The following is a 20260-nucleotide window of genomic DNA, read 5'->3' as shown; positions in this document are numbered from 1 at the left end:
ATCTGACCTATTGCGATATCGCGACTATTGGTAACTCGTTCCAATCGATCCATCGTACCAATCGATCGAAAGTCGTCACTGCGATCACTCGTGGACTGTTGGTGCTGATTGCAAACGGTAGACGTCAGTAGGCACAGAAAGCAAAAAAGACAGTAGTGATTCTTTCCTCGTGTGAAATCTCTTGTCCCACAAGCCGATCACATTACGAGTCGCTCCGATTCTCACGTAAACTGCGCGATTCGCGAATCATTGTTCTTCCCTAACCTCCAAAACGTTCGGATTCTCGAGTTCGGCACGAAGACATCCCCTTCGCAAGGACGAATCGTCACGGGCTCTCATTTTCTCGCTCATTTACTTCGTAGTTCCATCTATATCTGTCCTCCCGGTTCCCTCCGTGTGTGCTCGCTCCCATTTTCATTTCCTTACGTTTCCCTATTGCGTTCAAAACTCTGTCTCTATCCTCCGTTTTTGCGACGTGCGAAAAGTGTGACGCTGAGAAGAGACCCGATCGTTTGAACACGCGACATTTAAAGGGGGGCACCGTGCAGCGGCACGGAAATACGTGAGAATTCGAAATAGTGCTGAGTTGGACGCAGCAATCCTTTGGCAAGGATTACTGTTGTGTGAAGTGTTGTGACGAGCGCGGTGGCACGGCTCAGCTTCCCGTCACGATCACCGAGCGAACAGGCAAAATTTTGACGATTTACGGTCTATGAGCGCCAAGAGCCAGGGGGACCCTGGAGAAGATCACGTTTCCAGGTGTTACAAGAGTCGCTGCATCGCTTTAGTGTCGCTCGCAAAACGATCGCTTTTCACGCGAAATATGTGTTAATGCACGTTGACAGAAAACTTTGTTGAAAAGTCGTGCGACAACAAACGTTCGGTTCTCCGCGTTAAACAGCGATAATTCGCGCACGATCAAGATTGAATCGCCGATGGATACGCGATAATTTCGCTCTTGATGTTAAAATCTACGATCGGTGAATTAAAATCGCGCGGAGAGGTTTTTTTTTACTATCCGTCTTAGCGCGATATATCTTTCTGTCTTTCTTTTTCTCTCTCTCTCTCTCTCTCTCTTTCTTTTTCCCTCTCTTCTCACTTCGCTTCTCTCTCTTTTTCTGTCTTTCCCCTTCTTCTAATTATTCTTACTTGATCACAGAGATTTGTTTATAACACTGTAGTGTTTTACCTTCCTCATAAGATTTCGAAATCGCGAAGCTATCTATTATTAGCGTTTTGTTTTGGTGCAACGACACTATCGGACTTGGCAGATTATATGATAATCTCAGCAAATCTTTTTGCCGTTTAACACTTTTCGTGTTGCATCGATCAAAAAGATTCAAATTACCTTTTGTTTTCCACAAATACTTTACTTCTTTACTTAATGAAATTTGCATAATATTTTATTATAATTTAATATTCGTTTTCTAATTACTTTTGTAACAATATATTTTTGAAACTTTATAATAAATAAAAAGTTCAACTTTTTACAAGAAATATATCAAGCTTCTGGTTTTTAATTTTCAGAAAAAGTACAACTTTCTGCAATTCTGAGCAAACTTTTTTGTAATTTTTTTGCTTTCGAAATTTTGCAATAGGAAATAAATATACGTATCTATTTTATACATATTTTATATCTTACTGTTATCTTTGTAGGGTAGGAGCAGAGAGCCCTTGCAGCGACATGAAGCGTGCAGCTGCAAAAAAGCTCATTGAACGATACTTTTATCAACTTACTGATGGATGTGGAAATCCTCACTGTGACAATCAGCATTGTGCCTCGAGTGGCAAAGTATGATTTCAAAGTTGTTTAGTTCAAGTAACAATAAGAATTAAGTAATATTCTAATCATTTTATCTGTTTTCACACTAGGTTACTAATCTTACTCCAAATCAAGCAGCTGCTCAAGCAATCCAATTATTCTCACAAGAAGCAAGACTTTGTGATGGCACACAACCCAGCAAAGTTGCCCGGACTACTATAGAGCCAGGACAAACATCATTAGCTAAGAGTTTACCTGTAAAAAATGTTAATTCTACAAGCTCCGATGAAGGTATTTAATTGATTGAATAAAATTTCAATTCTTGAATCAAAAGCAATTTTTATAATTTATAGAAATATACATTTGTGGATAAATATATAACAAAAATATCATTTGCGGATAAAATAAAGAAATGTTAGCGGTAAAAGGCTACAGTTAAATTATTTAATGTAATGTATTCATTAAAATGTTAATTTTAGTTCATTTTGGTTCAAGAGTTAAATTATAAATTATACGACATTTCCCACATTATATATGGGAAAATAAATGATCGATTATACAAGATGCAAGTAAATTTAATACATTTTATTTTTTTATTAGGAAAACAAGAGCCATATCTTACAGAAGCTAAGCTTTTGGATATTATAGAAAAATGTAAAGCAGAAGGTTCATATTCGTTATTAATTCGTACTTTGGGAGAAGTATTTTCTTCCGGGAAAGCGTTAAGTCTCAGTTTTCAAAAAACTGAGAAAATTAATTCCCCTTTGACGGCGCTTCTTGAACGAGCACCAGATACCTTGTTGAGACCACCTGCGGATTTAAATAAGGAGGCGGTACGATCTCTCCAAGGGGAAGACAAAGAAGAGGATAGCAGTGATCCATCACCTACAGTTCCTAATAATGATGATACGAGTGTCGATCTACCATCAGTTCGCAGAGCTTTTGACGCACTTTGGTCTCTACCAGGTATGAAAAAATAGTACAATTTCATTGTATTAATTTGGAATTTAGAACAATTTGTTTATAATTATTACTTTAAATAAATAGTGTCAATAAATTTTTTTTTTTTAATTAGGTGACGTGTTTGAGTCAGCTCTGGTCAATGCGCTAGTCACTTTGGCAGATGACATAGAATTAGATCTGAGAGTATTCCGCATAGTACGTTGGGATAGTATGGATAGTTTGTTAAATGTATTTCTCATTGTCTTTGAAATTCCAATGTTGGGGAATAGTGAATATTTGGAATTGGCTCTCCATATGTTGTGCAAAGCGTTGAGTTGCCTGCCGGTAGTGGCGCAAGCCAAGTTAGCACGCGTATGGGCCAAACATTGTAAATCACGGCTTCCCAGTCTTCTGCAGGCGCTGCAAGAACTCATAACTGTCAAGGTGCGTTTCCCTGCTTTGTTAATACCACTAGTATTCCTTCCTTTTTTTAAACAACAATTGTATTACTCATCTTTTAATTGTGGAATAAAAATTTCAATATTGTATTATGTTACAGGTAATAGGAGGATCTTTCACACGTGACTATTGCGTCCAGGATGCAGATACTATTACTGCACCTACGAAAGTTATGAAAATTCTATACTATGCCAGTATGTTGGCTGGTGAATTGGATGCGCCTGAGCTGACGCTGGGCGAAGGGGCCGAATCAGCTGGCAGTGACAAAACTGCTTCACGATCAACAATATCAGGACAGATTCCTCAAGTATTATTTTTATCGATACTTTTAATTCGGTGTGTTTTTGTATTGTTCTTGATAAAAAAAAAACGATATACATTTCAGGATCCGTTAGCGACAGAATTAGGAATAACTGCGTTAGATGCACGCAAACCTTTCATACCATTCACTGATTTTTATAATGAACCGCTTAGCGATGCCATAGAGATGGACAAAGATTTTGCTTATTACAAGAGCGAAGAGCCAATGAAGTTTAGCTTTATGAATTATGCTTTTATTCTTACACCAGCCACTAAAACTTTGGGTTTGTATTACGATAATCGTATCAGAATGTATAGCGAACGACGTATGAGCTTTTTGCAGACCGTTGTCGGGCAACCTACTAATCCATATCTCAGATTAAAGGTTCGTTGGTCCAATGAAAATGAGATGATTTGTTCTAAAAAGCTATTACAAATTATATATTTTATTTTACAGGTGCGAAGAGATCACTTGATAGATGACGCATTAGTAGAATTGGAAATGGTAGCGATGGAAAATCCATCCGACTTGAAGAAGCAATTGGTCGTCGAATTTGAAGGAGAGCAAGGTGTGGACGAAGGCGGTGTATCTAAAGAATTCTTTCAATTAGTCATAGAAGAAATTTTTAATCCTGATTATGGCATGTTCACTACTCAGGTAAAGATTTCTTTTTCGCAATTAAATAAATTTAGAAAAAAATTTTTTTTTATTTTGTTCATTCTGCTTTTTAACTCAATATATGTAATGATTATAATTATTATTTAATTCTAAAACGTAATTTAATTCTAAAACATGGCTGCCTTTCATTTATTTTAGGAAGACACGCAAATGACATGGTTCAATCCCACATCGTTCGAGAGTGATGCGCAGTTCACGTTAATAGGCATTGTTCTTGGCTTAGCGATTTACAATAATGTAATTCTAGATGTACGTTTTCCAATGGTGGTTTATAGAAAATTGCTAGGTAGAAAGGGCGCTTTTGCGGATCTGGAGGACTGGAGTCCGACATTATATCGAACAATGAAAGAGTTAATGGAGTATACGGGAGACGACATGCCAGAGACATTTATGCAAACTTTCCGAGTTGGTTACAGGTATTTGTTTAATAAATTAACTATGCACGAGTCATCTCACTAGCTTTCTTTAAACTTTGATTAAACCTCTCATTATTTTTATGTTATATCTTTAATTACAGAGACGTATTCGGATCGTTGTCGTTTCACGAGTTGAAAGAAAACGGTGATGAGCTATATGTCACGCAGGAAAATAAGAAGGAGTTTGCCGACCTCTATGCGGATTTTTTGCTTAACAAATCGGTGGAGAGGCAGTTTAACGCCTTCAGACGTGGCTTCCAGATGGTTACGGACGAGAGCCCCCTCGCATTACTTTTCAGGCCCGAGGAAATAGAGCAGGTACAATTGTGCATCGTTGATATGGCATAAATATTACGTTATATCGAACGATTTATTCTGACGATATATTTGCCACGCGTGTAGCTCGTTTGCGGAAGCAAAATATTCGATTTTGCTGAGCTGGAAGCAGCCACGGAGTACGAAGGCGGCTATACTGTCGACAGCGAAGCAGTGCGCAACTTCTGGCGTGTAGCACACTCTTTGTCACCTGAAAGTCAACGAAGGCTCCTTCAGTTCACCACAGGTAGTGATCGAGTGCCGGTCGGCGGTCTTTCAAGGCTCAAAATGGTCATCGCCAGACACGGTCCGGATTCTGATAGGTAATGCGACGTTTACGTTACGCTTATTACTTTGACATCGTCTCATTTTGTTACTAACATTTCTGTTTCCAGATTGCCGATAGCACACACATGCTTCAATGTATTGCTGTTGCCAGATTACAGTACGATAGAGAAACTGCAAGATCGCTTATTGAAAGCAATTAATTACTCGAAAGGTTTCGGCATGTTATGAACGTGCCGCATATCGCTCCACTTTCTTCCTCGGTCTTTCGAATTTTATTCGAAGTACACGATATAAGATTCAACTCCTTTCGCCATTTTATTCACAGCTATGCCATTCGGAAGTATTTATCGTAATAATCGAAACCGTACCAGTGCGCTTAAATGTGGAAACATTGCTTGTGTACAACATAAATCAGCAGAGGACTCCTAACCCTAACATTCTAAAAATTCCAACGAATCAAAGACCGAACTCTTTGTACAAAACTGATATTCTTGAAAAAAAATGCTTTGAAACTATTCTTGCACCACTGCAAGTATCGCTTGTACCATACTGTACGTGTACTTTTTCTACTAAAGTAAAGATAAAGATCGATTTCGTTGGTCATTCCGAAACGATTGAGAGAAGTACAAGAGACATTATATGAAACGCGCGACTGCAATAAGCGTAAAAATGTGGGAGACTATACGAAACCGCATTATAGACACAAATATGTAACTTTAGCGAGACATAAATGAGATGCGTTTCGGAAATTTAATGGCCATACAATTATTTCGTGATTTTATGCCGTTGAATTCTCATTTTTGACGAACTAAATTAAGAATAAATTATATTCTTTCTATTTAATGGTTTTGTCGTTGATATTATAGGTCATCAACTTCCGATTCCGTCTATGTATTATGCAACAAACAAAATTTTATTTACAAAAGGATTGGAATTTGTATTGTACATGTAAAATATTTAATTGGATATATGTATACACACACACACACACACACACACACACACACACACACACACACATTACTTGTATATAACAAGCTTAGTGGTAAAGGGGTAAAGTTTAATCTATAAAAGAATATTTATTTTTTCCTAAATGAATTATATAAAATCATAAGGTTACTTGACAGGTATACAACCGTTTAGTTTCCCGAATGCATCTGATGTCGTAAAGCCGAGAAAAACCCTTATATGAAAACACGTTAAACTAATGATGTCACTCTGAAGAGACTTTTGTAAAGTGTGAGATAGTGGCGCTTTTGTATGTATTTTTCTTTCGATTTCTAACATTTTTCTCATGCATCACGCGTCATGATGATCAAGTAGTATCGAATAGAAATTGAATTTGTATAAACGTTTATAATAATTGGCAGCGCTCTTTAACGGCTGCCAAACATTGCCAGCCGTTTTATTGTTATTCACGTGACAATAAAGCCCTTAAAAAAATAAAAACTCATTTATATTTCTCTATGATAGAAAGTTAGACATTAAACTATACAATATATCTTTCTATTTCTATATATTCTATATTTTTTTTCATTATCATTTATCGATAATGTTAAACCATGGATTTGGTTACGTAGTTTCAGTTCTAAAATAAATGTAGGTAGCGGTGCTGCTCCAAAAGCCATAGGAAGTCATTCAACTCATAAATTACAAGTCTCAGTGAATGAATCAATAGAATAAATCAAGCAATTGCATATATTTAGCTTTCATTGCATGAAAAATTTATCTTAAATCTGGACACTTTCAGATGAACAAATTTGTGAAAATTGAATCAAAGTCTCTTCCAATTAAATTGATACACGTCAGTCAAAAATGATATATAAACGACATTTGGTTACACGTGTTTATACACCATTGGTTATTTGCCTAATATTACCAATTTTTCATAGTTTTTGTATAAAAAGGCGCACGTTTTTAGATTCATGCAACTTGTAAGTATCTTTCTTCAAAAGTGTTACTATGCTATCGAAAGATACTCAACTCTCTCGAATTTCTTATACAGGTTACGACCTTTTGTGTACATTAAATTTATTCCATTTATCTGAAATATTTTCCGTCCTTTGACACAAGGCAATTCACATGTAAGCTGTAAGTGAAACATCCTAAAATCAAGAATATATTACAGAATGCATTAAATCAACAGAAAATAAATTCTGTATCAAATAATTTTGCAATTGCAGAAATTGTAAAAAAGAAAAGAAAAAAAAAACTCGATCTTCCATTATTATATACTACCAGATATTATTATATAATATCTGTTGATCGTCATCTATTTTTAAAGTAAAAAAATGCTCAACCATACAAAAACATACATATAAATCTGTTTTCGTTAATGTGATATCGCAATAAACTTACAATTAGAACACACTTCAGTGATGACGGTCAGTGTACTTCCCCGGCTTTGATGAGCTGTCACGTACTTCCGTATTATTTGTGATCTTAAAGATTTAGTTTTTTATCTAAATAACATTACCGCAACATATAGAACAAGGTAATATATAAAATAGTAATGTTAGCATGCCAAAGTATTTTTATTTTATTTAGATAAATGAAAAAGATTGTAGATTTCTAGAACAATCGGTAGATTGCGTCAGTCTCTGTAAGCTTGTGTATGTTTTTACAGTTGTCCGATTAGGAGTTAAAAGAAAAATAAATTAACAGAAAGGGAAATCTTGTTATGAAAATTTTGTGAAAATTTTGCTGTGTGTCTTAAATATTAAATATTAAATATTGCTGTGTGTCTTCCTGCAAATTTTACTACATTAAGTAAGTTTTAATTGTGTAAAGAAGATGTTTAATATTATCAGTTAATTGAATTCAAAATACGATTGCAAAAACTGTTTACAAGTATATATATATTTACTTATTTTTTTATATTTATATTTTATAAATTTTTGAACAAAATATTCTGTTTTTCAATTGTAGAATGGCCAAATCACCAATTAGTTTTCTCCAGGAGTTTGCGATTAAACAGGGATATGTTCCTATGTATGATTTTAAGATTATGAATCCCAACGGAAACAGTAAACAATTTTTTTGTAAAGTAATTTGTAAAGATTTAAGTACTGATGGTACGGGAAATTCCAAAAAAGAAGCTAAACAGAAAGCTGCGGAAAACATGTTATTATTATTGGGCCAATCAAGTAAAGTTTCAATGTCTTCAACCATTTCTTCATTATCTAGTGATGTAGATAAGACACCAGTTACACAGAACTCAACGATGATCTGTAACACACCATCTTCATCAATACATTTGCAACTGATATCAGAAATGATAGATATTAAAAGTGATGTAAATAAAAACATAAAAGAATCATCATTAGATTCTTCTGTTAACTATATCGGAGTGTTGCAAGTAAGTTCCATAAAATATGATTTTACTAATTGTTATACAATTATACAATAATACAATAATAAAATTTTTGATGCAGGAATTATGTGTACGACAAAAATTATCGCCTAGAGACATATCATATAAAGTTATTGGGGAAAGTGGACCAAGTCATATGAGATGTTTCATTATAGAAGTCAGTGTGAAATCTTTACGAGCACATGGTACAGCACAAAGTAAAAAAATTGCTAAACAAGAGGCTGCTAAAAATTTACTACACGATCTAGGTCTAGACAAGTTGGCAGAAGTAAATAATGTTTCCAATGAAATACTTGAAGAGAGTATGCGAAAATTAGGTATAGGAATATCAGAGAGCAAGCCAGCATTACCAATTGTAGAACTGTCGGATAAAGCTCAGTCAATCTATCTTGAATGTACTAATAAGGTAAATAAGTCAAACAAATTGCCCGAACATTTTATTACAAATCTTCATATTTTATTTGAAAACACTTATGTCACTAAGATCCCTCATAATATGATAGAAAAAATGCAAATAATACGCATCGATCAGACACATTTAATACAAGAAATGAGACTACATATTGAGAGAATGTTAAAACTTAGAATCGAACAGTCTATTATATGTAAATCGGAAAAGGGCTATGTAGTAAGCTTGCGCTTATTATCTATCCATAATATAACACAAATCGGTATAGGTAAAACTAAAGATGAAGCAGAAACTATGGCAATGTATAATATCATTACAGCCATTTTAATTCTTGTAAATTAATATGGAAGTGATGATATGGATATGAAAAATTTCATTTTTTTATTATTGCATTCACATGTTTCGATAAAAAATATGATAAAATATGATGACATATACATATATATATATATATTTAACAATTTTTAACATTTTTAATTTATTTCTGTACTTAATCAATTGTTCCTAATTCTAAATTTTATATAATTCGTGTTTTGAAAGTCATATTATGAAGTCAAAAAGTATAGAGATATTTTCAGTTGATTTAAAAATAAAAAAAAATAAGTTTTTACTTTTTGGCTTTCATGATATTTAACATTGTCATTATTTATTTTATATTTATTGTTATTCTTAATGAGTTGATTCTTAAAGTTTACACAAATATGCGTAGAATAAAAATTTATTACTAAAAAAAGTTGGCGCCAAAATCTGAAAAGTATAAAACTAAAAACATGATCTGAAAAATTAAAAAAGATAAATGTTCAATTGTATGTATATAACAAAGTTAACTTTGAGATTAACATAAAATGTAACAAATTAAAAGAGTAATAGGTCTAAATATATAATATTTACTACTTTTTTGGCATCTATTTTAGTAAATAAATGATTGAATAAAATATTTTGTATAATTTTATATTCATATATATTTTTCTATAATTTGTTACATTATATGTTAATTTAAGAGTATTAACATTATTGTTAATTGTTAAAAGTGTAAGAGATATATGGCTTGAGACGTGTTCTTTATAATTATTAAGGTAATTGTATTGTGTCGTGTTGTTAAAGTTGTAATTATAAATAATTATTAAAATCATAATTATAAAAATAATTGTTTTAAAATAAGAATTTGTAATTACTCGAGAATATAAAAGACATAATGGTTAAGAAATTGTATTGGACAACAATTATAATAAATGATAATAAAAGAATCAATACAGATATGAAAGCAATAAAAATATATTGTCACAAAATTGCTGGAAACTTGGATCTTTTTGCGTTCTTAATTTTTCTACATGGTTATTTTTGCTTCCGAGCTACTTTTGACAAGATGTTAAGATGCTCGTAAAATATTTAAATAATCAAAACATCTTTTTTAAAATTTTTGGAAAGTTTTTTGTTGTAAAATCCGAAGTCATTAAAGAAATTAAAAGTGATGCTTATTGCTGCGTCTAATCTGGTTCAAATCTGACGTCACTGCAATGTGGTTCTGTTCAATGTAACCTGGTAACTTGCGCATGTGTGGTATTCTTTCCATTCATGCTGTTTGTTTCTTGCGCTTCAAATCTGGTCACACTGACCGACAACTGTTTGTCAGTTGGCGGGTTGGCGCCAATTTTCTGTATGTATTGGATATGTAGTTTGTTACTAATTTTTCATTATTCGTAAAGCGTCAATTAGGAAAAGTGTATCAATTAATTCGCAAAAATGTCAGACAAACGGATTCTAGGCAAGCGATTAGGACAATGCGTTGGTCAAGAAGCAATCGTGCTGGGTAGAATTACAATGGTAAGATGTTTTTTTTTTTGGTTAACCTCCGGTTGGAAGTAAATTGTGATTCACGTCTATAGGTTAAATTATGTTATAATTTTCCACCGGTGTTCAATTGATATAGAAATAAGAATACATTTTATCACATTGCATTGTCATAAACATTGTCATAAACATTAATTGTCATTAATCATTATCAATATTGAGGCATTATGATTAATACATTTCAATAGATTAAAGTTAAACAACAAGGTTTAACACTACAAAAATTGGAAATTAATTTTTTAAATATTTTATATGAATAAATATTTTGTGTGTTAACAATTATATATAAATGTATTTGATTCAATTTGCAGAAAAGTACAGATGGCATGAGTACAGAAATAACGACGACGGATGATGCTCGAATTAATGTAACATTTCCTGAGCTACTTGACAACGATGCATCAAGCTATATAGAAGTACATGGCACTGTAAAATCAAAGTCTACCATGTCTTGCACCAACTTTGTATGTTTTCCTTCAAGTATGACTAAAGATTTCGGTGAGTAAAGCAACTTTTTCATCATCAGCCTTTTTGAAAAAAAAAAAAAAAAAAAAAAAAAACAAAGTCGTTTCTAATGAATGATATTTGTTACAGATGTAAATGGCTATAATACTATGGTGAATATGCTTTGTGCAGTGGGCAATCAGTTGGAAGGAGTGTTTCATGGTGATTAAGAATTCAGAAGTTCATGATATATTTAAATTGTTTACTATGTTCTATTCTTTTTACATTTTTGTACATTCTATTTGTCATTCTTGGTATATATCTTTTTCATAAAAGTAACAAAGAATGCCCTAATGTAAAGGAAATCACTGAGACATGCATTTCTTTGTCCATGTTTAAAATTGATCCAAATAGACGTGATAAATATACAAAATATATGAAACCCTATAATTATAACAAAGATTATGATTTAAGAATTTCTCCTAAAATATTTAAAATATTTTGTTTTTTATTTCCATCTATGAGAAATACCTATTCCTATGCTACAGCTGTGTCCAAGGACGAGCAGCGGCAGTTGCAAGACGTTACCGGACATTCATTATGTTGACTGAAACATTGGACACAGAAATCAATAATGAATTTTTTATAACGTCTTGTGCATATATATATTTTTTTCGCAATATTAACCATTTGAATTGTTCTACTAATATACATATATTTATAATGCTTTATATGTTTATGTGCTTACCGAAACCACTGAGCTATGTGCTCGCTATGTCCGCCATGTTTACACGTTAGGCACCAAGTAAACCAGCTATTGAATTCTGTAAGCTGGGTGTCACATTCTTCACTTCTGCTACCGCCAGGACTAGGGGCTGTTTGCAGTCCGCTGACAGTACCCATATGCATCAAGCATATTGCACAGCGTGGCAAAGGTTTGCGACAATTCGGACACGCCGTCATCTACGATCAAAAAGGATATTGAACAAAACAAAAAACCTAATTCCATTGTTGAACAAAAAGTAAAATCTGATAAATGTATAATATCCAGATAAAAGATATTTGCCTTCAATTTATTAGGCGTACTGCTTAATCTACCAAATGGGACTCTCGTTCTGCTCAATCCTTGCATAAAAGCCGATATGCTTTTACCGCAGAAGTTACAAGAGATATATATTTGCTGTGGTGGTTTCTCTTGCGGCGTCGAGGATCTCATAACAATGTCGAATCTGGCTCTTTGGAACCATAATTTCCACGCATTCAAGAGGTGTCTGTAACTGTAACAACAACTGTTAATACACGCGATGCAAAGGATCGGTAATGCGATAAACATTTACAGGGAGGTTAATACTTAGTAATCCACACTTGAACTTGATGTTCTTGGATCAATTTAGGCGCAAAAGCTCTAATAGCAATAAGAGTACAACTTTGAACATCCGAAGTAATTTCTAAATATTTACTCAATATGTGTATGCTTTCCAAACTCGCACCTAAGGCACAACAATTAATGAATTATAAATGTGCGTATAGTTAATATTACATTTTTGTAAATATAAAACACATTTGAGTTGTATACCTGTGACCAAGAAGCCCGCTAGATCACCCTCTTCAATCAACTTCTGAGTCAATCTTTTCAAGTACTCGTGTAATTTACTGTCAGATAAAAACATGAGAGCAAATGCTACTCGATCTTCAACAGCCATGCCGTTTTCGTTCTGCAACGTCAAATTTATGTATTTATTTTCGTCAAAACTTTATTCATTTTTGCACACTTATTATACTCACAAGTACGTTTTCATATGAATCGTTATCCGCAGTTAAGAAACCGAATGTTGCTCTTAGGTAAGGATCGGATAATTGAGATCGAGATTTCTGACATGATTCTCTCCACAATGTGGTGCGTTCCTCGGAGAAGCCCGACAATGCCATAGCCACCATACTCAGAGTGGTCGTTCGACTCTTGTCGTTGCCTCGATTTAAAATGTCTAAGGCCTGCCTTAAACAAAGATTAAATACCGCGAATGCCGCTGCTTTCGCATACGAGCCTTCTTTTTCTAGTTTCTCCAGATATGCATTGTCATATGCAGTATTGGTCTCCTTGTCGAATCGCAAACCGCACAAAAGAAAACTTTTCTCCCTATCTGGTGATCTGTGGTCAATATCGATCAAAATTACATTAAATACGCGCGAGTGCCTATATTTTGTTCATATTTTACGCACTCAAACGATTGTCACCTGTAGATCTTTGTTGTATAACTGGAACCTATGTCCGTCCAGGGACGATGGATTATTTCCGACTTAATGAAACCATTGCCCGGATTTTGCTGGCCGTCTAATTTTAAGACTGTCCTATATAAAAAATCAAAAGTATTGTAACTTTATTATATATTCTTATATACATGTTATATAATCACATTTAAGCATATTGTAATTTGACTTGCCTTACACCAGGATGCTTATTATCAGGGCTTTGTATAACATTATCTTCTACTAAAGAGCGACTTAGATATAACCATTGCCACAAATTTTTCAAGGTATCGTTTCCGGCTATCTCGCCATTTTGCGCTAAATCCGTCTGAAAGTACATACACATGCATACTGATTCAACATAAAAAATAGAAAAAAAAGAAGTTATACGAACAAAATGTAAGATGAAAATTGATAATTAAAAATAATTAAAAATTGTTCACATTTCCTGTTTTTTTTATTAGAGGAACTTGTATATTAAATGATAATCCACGAGTAGATTTACCTAATTTAGATATTTTTATGTATTGTTGTTTAGAATTTATCATTATAGTGCAAATATTTTAAAATTTTAATAAAAATGTAATTCAAATCAAAATGTAGAATAGTTAGAATTAGATGAGTTGCAATTTAGTTATATTATTGGATTTTTTATATTAATATAAAAATGAAAATGGATTTAATAGTAAATTTATTTAAATAAATAGATTGAATAGTAAAAAAAATGTGTACAAATTGCCCGTCATGTTCACTTACAAGCAAACCATATTCAATCATGGCACGCTTCTTTGTTAAAACTGAGATGTCATCCAGTTCCTTATAAACGCTATCCTCACTGTGTATATATTTGTAAGATTTAAAAGCATAGTTCCACATGAGACACGACCGAGCGGACCAGTTGAGCGTTATTCTCTCACATACAGTATAATCGGTAACTCCTGTGAAATAAAAATTTGACAATAAATAATGTTGCGTTATAAAAAAATGATACCACAAGAATATTGTTATATACCTTGCATTGATATTGCTAATAATCGATTTTGATCATTCGGATGCCATGAAAAACTTATAGGACTATGCCATGGTGGTAAAACTACTCTTTCCAGGACACCTGGTTCGGTGTCTTCCCCTCCGCAGTATTGAATATCAAATAGATGCAAACCTACTATAAAGTGAGAAAAAATAGATTTTTATACACATTTCTCTCTTTATCACTAATAGTTTAGATCAATTTTTTTTATAACAAATCTATATATATATATACACATCGTTCGTGTAGTTATAATTTAAAAACATTTAAATTATACCTGAATCTTTCTGTAGTGTGCCGATAAGATTACGTCTGGTTGGACACCATAGCACTTTTGTAACCTGTTTTTGTGCCACTATAGTAACAATAGGTTTCTCAAAACACCTTGTATCCCAGATGGTGATCACATTGTCAACATGAGACAATAATTGAGAGCTATTATGAGGATTTACTGACAAATTGTATACTGCCTTTGTGGCAGTAACATTTACCACTTTTGCAGAATCTAATAAAATTTAAGATGCAACAATAAAAAATTGTTGATTGTTTATCATCTTTATCCATAGGCATACCTTTAAAATCAACAACTTTCAATTGCTTGTTATTAGCACCTAAAGCCAGACACCTAGGATCATGCTTAAACCAAGCAGCGGAATGTATAGTTTCTGATACTGCCGCTTCAGCTATTGATCGTTCAGAGCCCTTTGGATAGTGATGTACATCCCATAGTAATACAGAATGCTCTTTACTATGCTTATCCAAACCCGACATGATCAAGTGGGTATCCACAGGATTCCAGGCAACAACATTGCATGGTCGTGTATATTTTGGAACTAAAATTTCATCACGACATTAGTTTATATAATGAATCATTAAAACAATTTTGTTGCGATTAAATTATCAAGTAATATAGTAAGCAATTTACAAAATTCTCTTCCCACGATGCCTTGATAATCAAACTCTGAAGGACTAAGGGTACTTAAGACTATTTTTCCATTTGCATGGCCACTAGCCACGATGTCTGGTTCCGGTTGGGGATATATGTCAACACATTTGGCATAGCTATTAATGGTAACAGATGAAACTAGTTCAGCAATGGAGTGTTCAGAAATCTGTAAATCTGTTTTGGAAAGAATAACGTATGAAATAACCTTCTACATGCCGTGTAGTGGTATAAAGGTCTGTTGTGTACTTACAAATCTGATCGCCGTCTCGTGCACTATTATTCCGAGATGCAATTTCATAGAGATTCAATACAGCGTCACTATCCCACGTGATAAATCTGTCCGAATGAAAAGGGGACCACAGCACGTCCCATTTAGGACGGCTCATTTTTTTCCTTTTCCTGGTTTCTTATTACGTTTCTGTCATAAAATTAAAGATTATTGCTTCATTTTACTGATTGATTTAACGAAACATTACATTCGCATGTACGACACATGTGTCGCGATTATAACCGTTGCGCGATGTGTGATCCAATTGTTAATGTCCTAATTGAATTTCTCCTGCTTCGTCTGTTATGAATATTTGTTCCTTTTGGAACACGGTCCTTTAATGTTTATCATGCTTCCTTATTCTATGTTTCCTCCTGCGATTTTAAACAAATCGTACTTTAACTGTCTCACAACACCAAACCAAAACAACAGTATATAGTAAAATAATCGTGAGATAACGCCAAATGTACAGAAAACATAAAGGACGCAATAAAAATGTCATCAGCAAAAGTTTCTAGAAAACGCATTTTCCCATTGGATGTCAGAACGTCGTATATTGCACATTAAATGCAATATGAATGCATCATTAGTTGAAGTCCTAGAACTCCTAGTAACTCTATAGGCCGTATTCATAGTCCGTTCTTATATAAGATTGGCTTAAATATGATCTTAAGATCTTTGAACCAATCAGAAGGCCAAATTACTATCTTAGCAATACTTGAGATTATTTTGGCATAAGAATGGACTATGAATACCGCCCTATTTCTCTAGTGCAATTCTAAATTCGCAATATAGTTTATGACATAAATACCTGTTGAAAACACATTGTAACCTTAAAAAAAATTTTGTGTTTTATTTTCGATTTTCAGCACGTGCAAAATGTAGACATATAATGAGATAATGTGATTTCGATCTTATCGGATCACAAAATTTGAGATCACATATCAAAAGTGAATACCGATAGATGGTAGCATGAATATATTTATGATTTATTTACATTTCGTTCATAAAAAATATGAACTGATAACGAATTGAAGATTGCGACCGACTGCGAATCTTCTCGACGCCAGTTAGTATCGTGATCGTTCTTGATACGAGAAATTCTTCATTTAATTCACGTTCAAATTTGCAGAATCAGGGTACAAATTCCAAAAGTTGCAGGACGACTTTTCTTGCGACTTAACTATTTCATCAAGTTATCTTGGCGATTCTCTGAGTTATTATAGGTTATCGCTGATTATCGTGCTTACGTTAGATAAGAATAAAAAGTGCGGTGTAAAATAGCAAAAGTGGGGAAACGAAGAAATATTAAGCAGTAAGTAAGTGAAGGTGAATGACACGTGTGTGTGTCTAAAAGGCTGCCATGTTCACGCCCCACCGTGTCCACCAGTCGTGCGCGTATTTTATAAGGACCGCACGCTCACTACAAACAGCTAGTTACGGTGTCACGTCATCACAGCGACTGTCATTTGAATACAAAACTGATCGTCACCGTCACTTGCTGCGTATTCCATCATCAACAACACTCGCGAAAACTCTCGGCGCTTCATTTGCAACAATGGCAAAAATAAAGGTGAGTGTTATCACAGCCGGATTGAAAAATGCGACATATCATCCAGATGGAGGGGGGAAGTAGGGAGAAAACCGGTTAAATCGATTTTCTCTGTTGGCATAGAAAAATCAAACTTATGCTAATCATTGAAATTTTTCCTTTTCGTTATCAATCATTACTCAGAGAAATGATATAAATTTTAATTTCTGATATTTTATTTACCAATAAATGTCTAAAATTTAAGTGTGTCAGATAAATTACATATGGTCAAAAAATAAAGCAAACATATTTTTCTTAATTAATAATTTAATTTATGTAATAAGATGTAACAGACTATCTTTTTCCAAAAGAGAAGATTTTGAAAAATATTCTTATATAATTCTCAGGCAGGACCAGTTGTTGATATTCTTGGGGATGAGATGACACGCATCATATGGGATGCCATTAAAGAGAAACTCATTCTGCCCTACTTAGACATCGAACTGCATACATACGATTTAGGTATTGAAAACCGCGACGCCACAAATGACAATGTTACAGTGGAATGCGCAGAGGCAATTAAACGTTACAATGTGGGTATCAAGTGTGCCACTATCACACCTGATGAGAAACGTGTGGAAGAATTCAAATTGAAACAAATGTGGAAGAGTCCCAACGGCACTATCAGAAACATACTAGGTGGCACAGTATTCCGCGAGCCAATAATCTGCAAGAACATACCGCGTCTGGTAGTTTGCTGGAAAGAACCCATTATTATTGGAAGACACGCTCATGCTGATCAGTATAAAGCCACTGATTTCGTGGTGCCAGGACCGGGAAAGTTGGAAATCACATGGACTGGTGCTTCGGGTGAGAAGATTCAGCATACTGTCCATGAGTTTAAGGGTGCCGGTATCGCTCAAGCTCAGTACAACACTGATGAGAGCATACGCGCGTTCGCCCACAGCTCATTCCAGTACGCACTGTCGCGCAATTATCCACTTTACTTGTCCACGAAGAACACTATTCTCAAAAAGTATGATGGTCGCTTCAAAGACATATTCCAGGAGATTTACGACAAGGAGTACAAAGAGAAGTTCGAGGCAAAGAAGGTGTGGTACGAGCACCGGCTGATCGACGACATGGTGGCATACGCCATGAAGTCCGATGGTGGTTTTGTATGGTCGTGCAAGAATTACGACGGCGACGTGCAATCGGACTCGGTGGCACAGGGCTACGGTTCCCTGGGCATGATGACATCGGTCCTTATATGTCCGGACGGTCGCACGATTGAAGCCGAGGCTGCTCACGGCACCGTCACCCGCCACTACCGTCAACATCAACAGGGCAAAGAGACTTCTACCAATCCGATCGCTTCCATCTACGCGTGGACTCGCGGTCTGCTGCATCGCGCCAAGCTCGACGATAACGCAGGTCTGCGACACTTCGCCCAGACGTTGGAAAAGGTTTGCGTAGACACTATCGAGTCTGGTCACTTTACCAAGGACCTCGCCATATGCATCAAGGGTATGGACAATGTCAAAAGGGCCGATTATTTGGAGACATTCGAGTTCTTGAACAAGCTCGCTGATAATTTGAAGAAACAGCTCAGCGCATGACTTGAAAACAAGGGACGTCTGCAAGCAAAATATTAGATCATCATTGCTTTTCAATGGTAAAAGTTAAGTCAAGTCAAAGTAAAGTAATTGTTTGCGTGGTTACGGGCAAAAGGGAAGCTTCGATGAATATAATATAATATAAATTTGTCGCTGTAATGAAATCTTGAAATTATGTAGACTGTTTTTCACTTTTACACTATAAATCGCGATCGCGATTTATTTTAGAGGTATTAATCAAATCGTTTATTTCGACAGCAATAAATAAAAAAAAAAAAACTCAAACACGTGAGATATTATGCAAGGCGAGTGATCGGAACAATTTGGCAATATGATAACGATGGTCGAATTTTTGCACTCGCTAATTCAATATTAATTTGAGATAATTACAATTGAGTGTAAGTTATTATTTTAATTGATATTTTCTGAATTATATTAAAATACACGGGTTTTAAGTATTTATATTTATATTGCTAGAATGAATAAAATATTGAGGCAAGTGAATTTAAAGTACTAAGCCGGTTATAGAATGCAAAATGAAATATGTACGATTGTATATTTTTAAATAAATTCTTTTTAATCACGGAAGACTACACGTTAATGTGTAACGCAATTAAATCGTCCAATATTGAAGAAATATATATAATTCTATAAAATTATATTTTACAGAAATTTCAAAAACACGGTTTAAGATTTAAAAAAATTGTTATATAAACTTTAAAATTACATTTCTTTAATATTGGGCGATTTGATTGCAATTTCTAAGTATATGTGCAAATACTATAGTTTGTATTAACATCATTTTTATGTCCTCAAAAACAGCATCACGCGATTTATCACGTTACAAATAACATCCTCCTAATCAATGATATTCGTTATCAGCTAATTCTCGCGCAGAGCTGCCAGATTGAAGACCCAAACAACAATCTTCGGCTTATTTCGGCTAACAGAAGAAAGTCAGCTCTGTTTTCGCGTAATAGACGATTGCGGAATGGTTTACACATCAAAGTAGCAATTAAATTTCTTCATCGATGATTTGAATGCAAACAACATTGCGTTAAGAAATTTTCTTGACAATTTGAGCAATTGATTTATGCAATTGTATGTATCGAGATAACTGTATCAGTTTAAAATTTTCATATTATCAGTAAGAAAAACTTTGCATGAACTTGTGATAACAAAACTCACTTTGTGCAGATCACAAAAACAGTTTTTTTAAAGTAAGAAAGTTTTGATATAAATGCTAATTGAGAAAATAGGTTTCAATTATAAGATATTGAAATCTTTAAATTCTTCAAAAGTCAGGTATACTTTTTCAAATAATTTTAATAATTATTCTGAAAAACGATTCGTTAAATATAAAAATTAAATATTTCAACAATGA

At 34.0% G+C, this 20260-nt stretch overlaps 5 protein-coding genes across 12 annotated transcripts; 4 read left to right on the top strand and 1 right to left on the bottom strand.

Annotated features, from left to right (window-relative positions):
- The first annotated feature begins 56 nt into the window (after nt 1–56).
- On the top strand, nt 57–6004 carry Ube3a (ubiquitin protein ligase E3A). 6 transcript variants are annotated; one of them, XM_067354876.1, is made up of 13 exons: nt 124–759; nt 1528–1566; nt 1657–1792; nt 1873–2053; nt 2363–2728; nt 2838–3148; nt 3264–3470; nt 3549–3848; nt 3921–4121; nt 4281–4558; nt 4660–4876; nt 4961–5196; nt 5269–6004. In XM_067354876.1, exons 1-13 carry the CDS (start codon nt 713–715, stop codon nt 5387–5389), a joined length of 2640 nt encoding a protein of 879 aa, XP_067210977.1. In that variant the 5' UTR covers nt 124–712; the 3' UTR covers nt 5390–6004. The 6 variants fall into 6 exon arrangements, with proteins under 6 accessions (XP_067210978.1, XP_067210977.1, XP_012219198.1 ...); XM_012363775.2 differs by lacking the exon at nt 1528–1566; XM_067354875.1 differs by having other exon boundaries at nt 3264–3848.
- Nucleotides 6005–6756: 752 nt separating this feature from the next.
- LOC105670314 (RISC-loading complex subunit tarbp2-like) lies at nt 6757–10236 on the top strand. 2 transcript variants are annotated; one of them, XM_012363777.2, is made up of 4 exons: nt 6757–7655; nt 7788–7930; nt 8090–8519; nt 8596–10236. In XM_012363777.2, exons 3-4 carry the CDS (start codon nt 8091–8093, stop codon nt 9283–9285), a joined length of 1119 nt encoding a protein of 372 aa, XP_012219200.1. In that variant the 5' UTR covers nt 6757–7655; nt 7788–7930; nt 8090; the 3' UTR covers nt 9286–10236. The 2 variants fall into 2 exon arrangements, with proteins under 2 accessions (XP_012219200.1, XP_012219199.1); XM_012363776.2 differs by lacking the exon at nt 7788–7930.
- A 250-nt stretch (nt 10237–10486) lies between these two features.
- On the top strand, nt 10487–11698 carry LOC105670312 (uncharacterized). The gene is made up of 3 exons (XM_012363770.2): nt 10487–10767; nt 11106–11292; nt 11389–11698. The coding sequence occupies exons 1-3, from the start codon at nt 10687–10689 to the stop codon at nt 11466–11468; spliced, it is 348 nt and encodes a 115-aa protein (XP_012219193.1). The 5' UTR covers nt 10487–10686; the 3' UTR covers nt 11469–11698.
- Nucleotides 11480–16490, bottom strand: mio (GATOR complex protein mio). Of its 2 annotated transcripts, XM_067354879.1 has the most exons (14): nt 15712–16219; nt 15441–15635; nt 15088–15348; nt 14793–15020; nt 14498–14650; nt 14242–14423; nt 13680–13813; nt 13474–13587; nt 13024–13387; nt 12815–12953; nt 12590–12728; nt 12305–12515; nt 11987–12201; nt 11480–11845 (listed from the first exon to the last, which is right to left on the bottom strand). In XM_067354879.1, the coding sequence occupies exons 1-14, from the start codon at nt 15845–15847 to the stop codon at nt 11776–11778; spliced, it is 2541 nt and encodes an 846-aa protein (XP_067210980.1). In that variant the 5' UTR covers nt 15848–16219; the 3' UTR covers nt 11480–11775. The 2 variants fall into 2 exon arrangements, with proteins under 2 accessions (XP_067210980.1, XP_067210981.1); XM_067354880.1 differs by lacking the exons at nt 11480–11845; nt 11987–12201 and having other exon boundaries at nt 12379–12515; nt 12576–12728; nt 15712–16490.
- Nucleotides 16491–16879: 389 nt separating this feature from the next.
- On the top strand, nt 16880–19464 carry Idh (isocitrate dehydrogenase [NADP] cytoplasmic). Its single transcript, XM_012363769.2, has 2 exons — nt 16880–17302; nt 17668–19464. Exons 1-2 carry the CDS (start codon nt 17093–17095, stop codon nt 18877–18879), a joined length of 1422 nt encoding a protein of 473 aa, XP_012219192.1. The 5' UTR covers nt 16880–17092; the 3' UTR covers nt 18880–19464.
- Nucleotides 19465–20260: the final 796 nt, after the last annotated feature.

Source organism: Linepithema humile, chromosome 5 (assembly GCF_040581485.1).
Source record: "Linepithema humile isolate Giens D197 chromosome 5, Lhum_UNIL_v1.0, whole genome shotgun sequence".
Classification (NCBI taxonomy): Eukaryota; Metazoa; Arthropoda; class Insecta; order Hymenoptera; family Formicidae; genus Linepithema; species Linepithema humile.
This window is presented reverse-complemented; position numbering and strand designations above follow the sequence as displayed.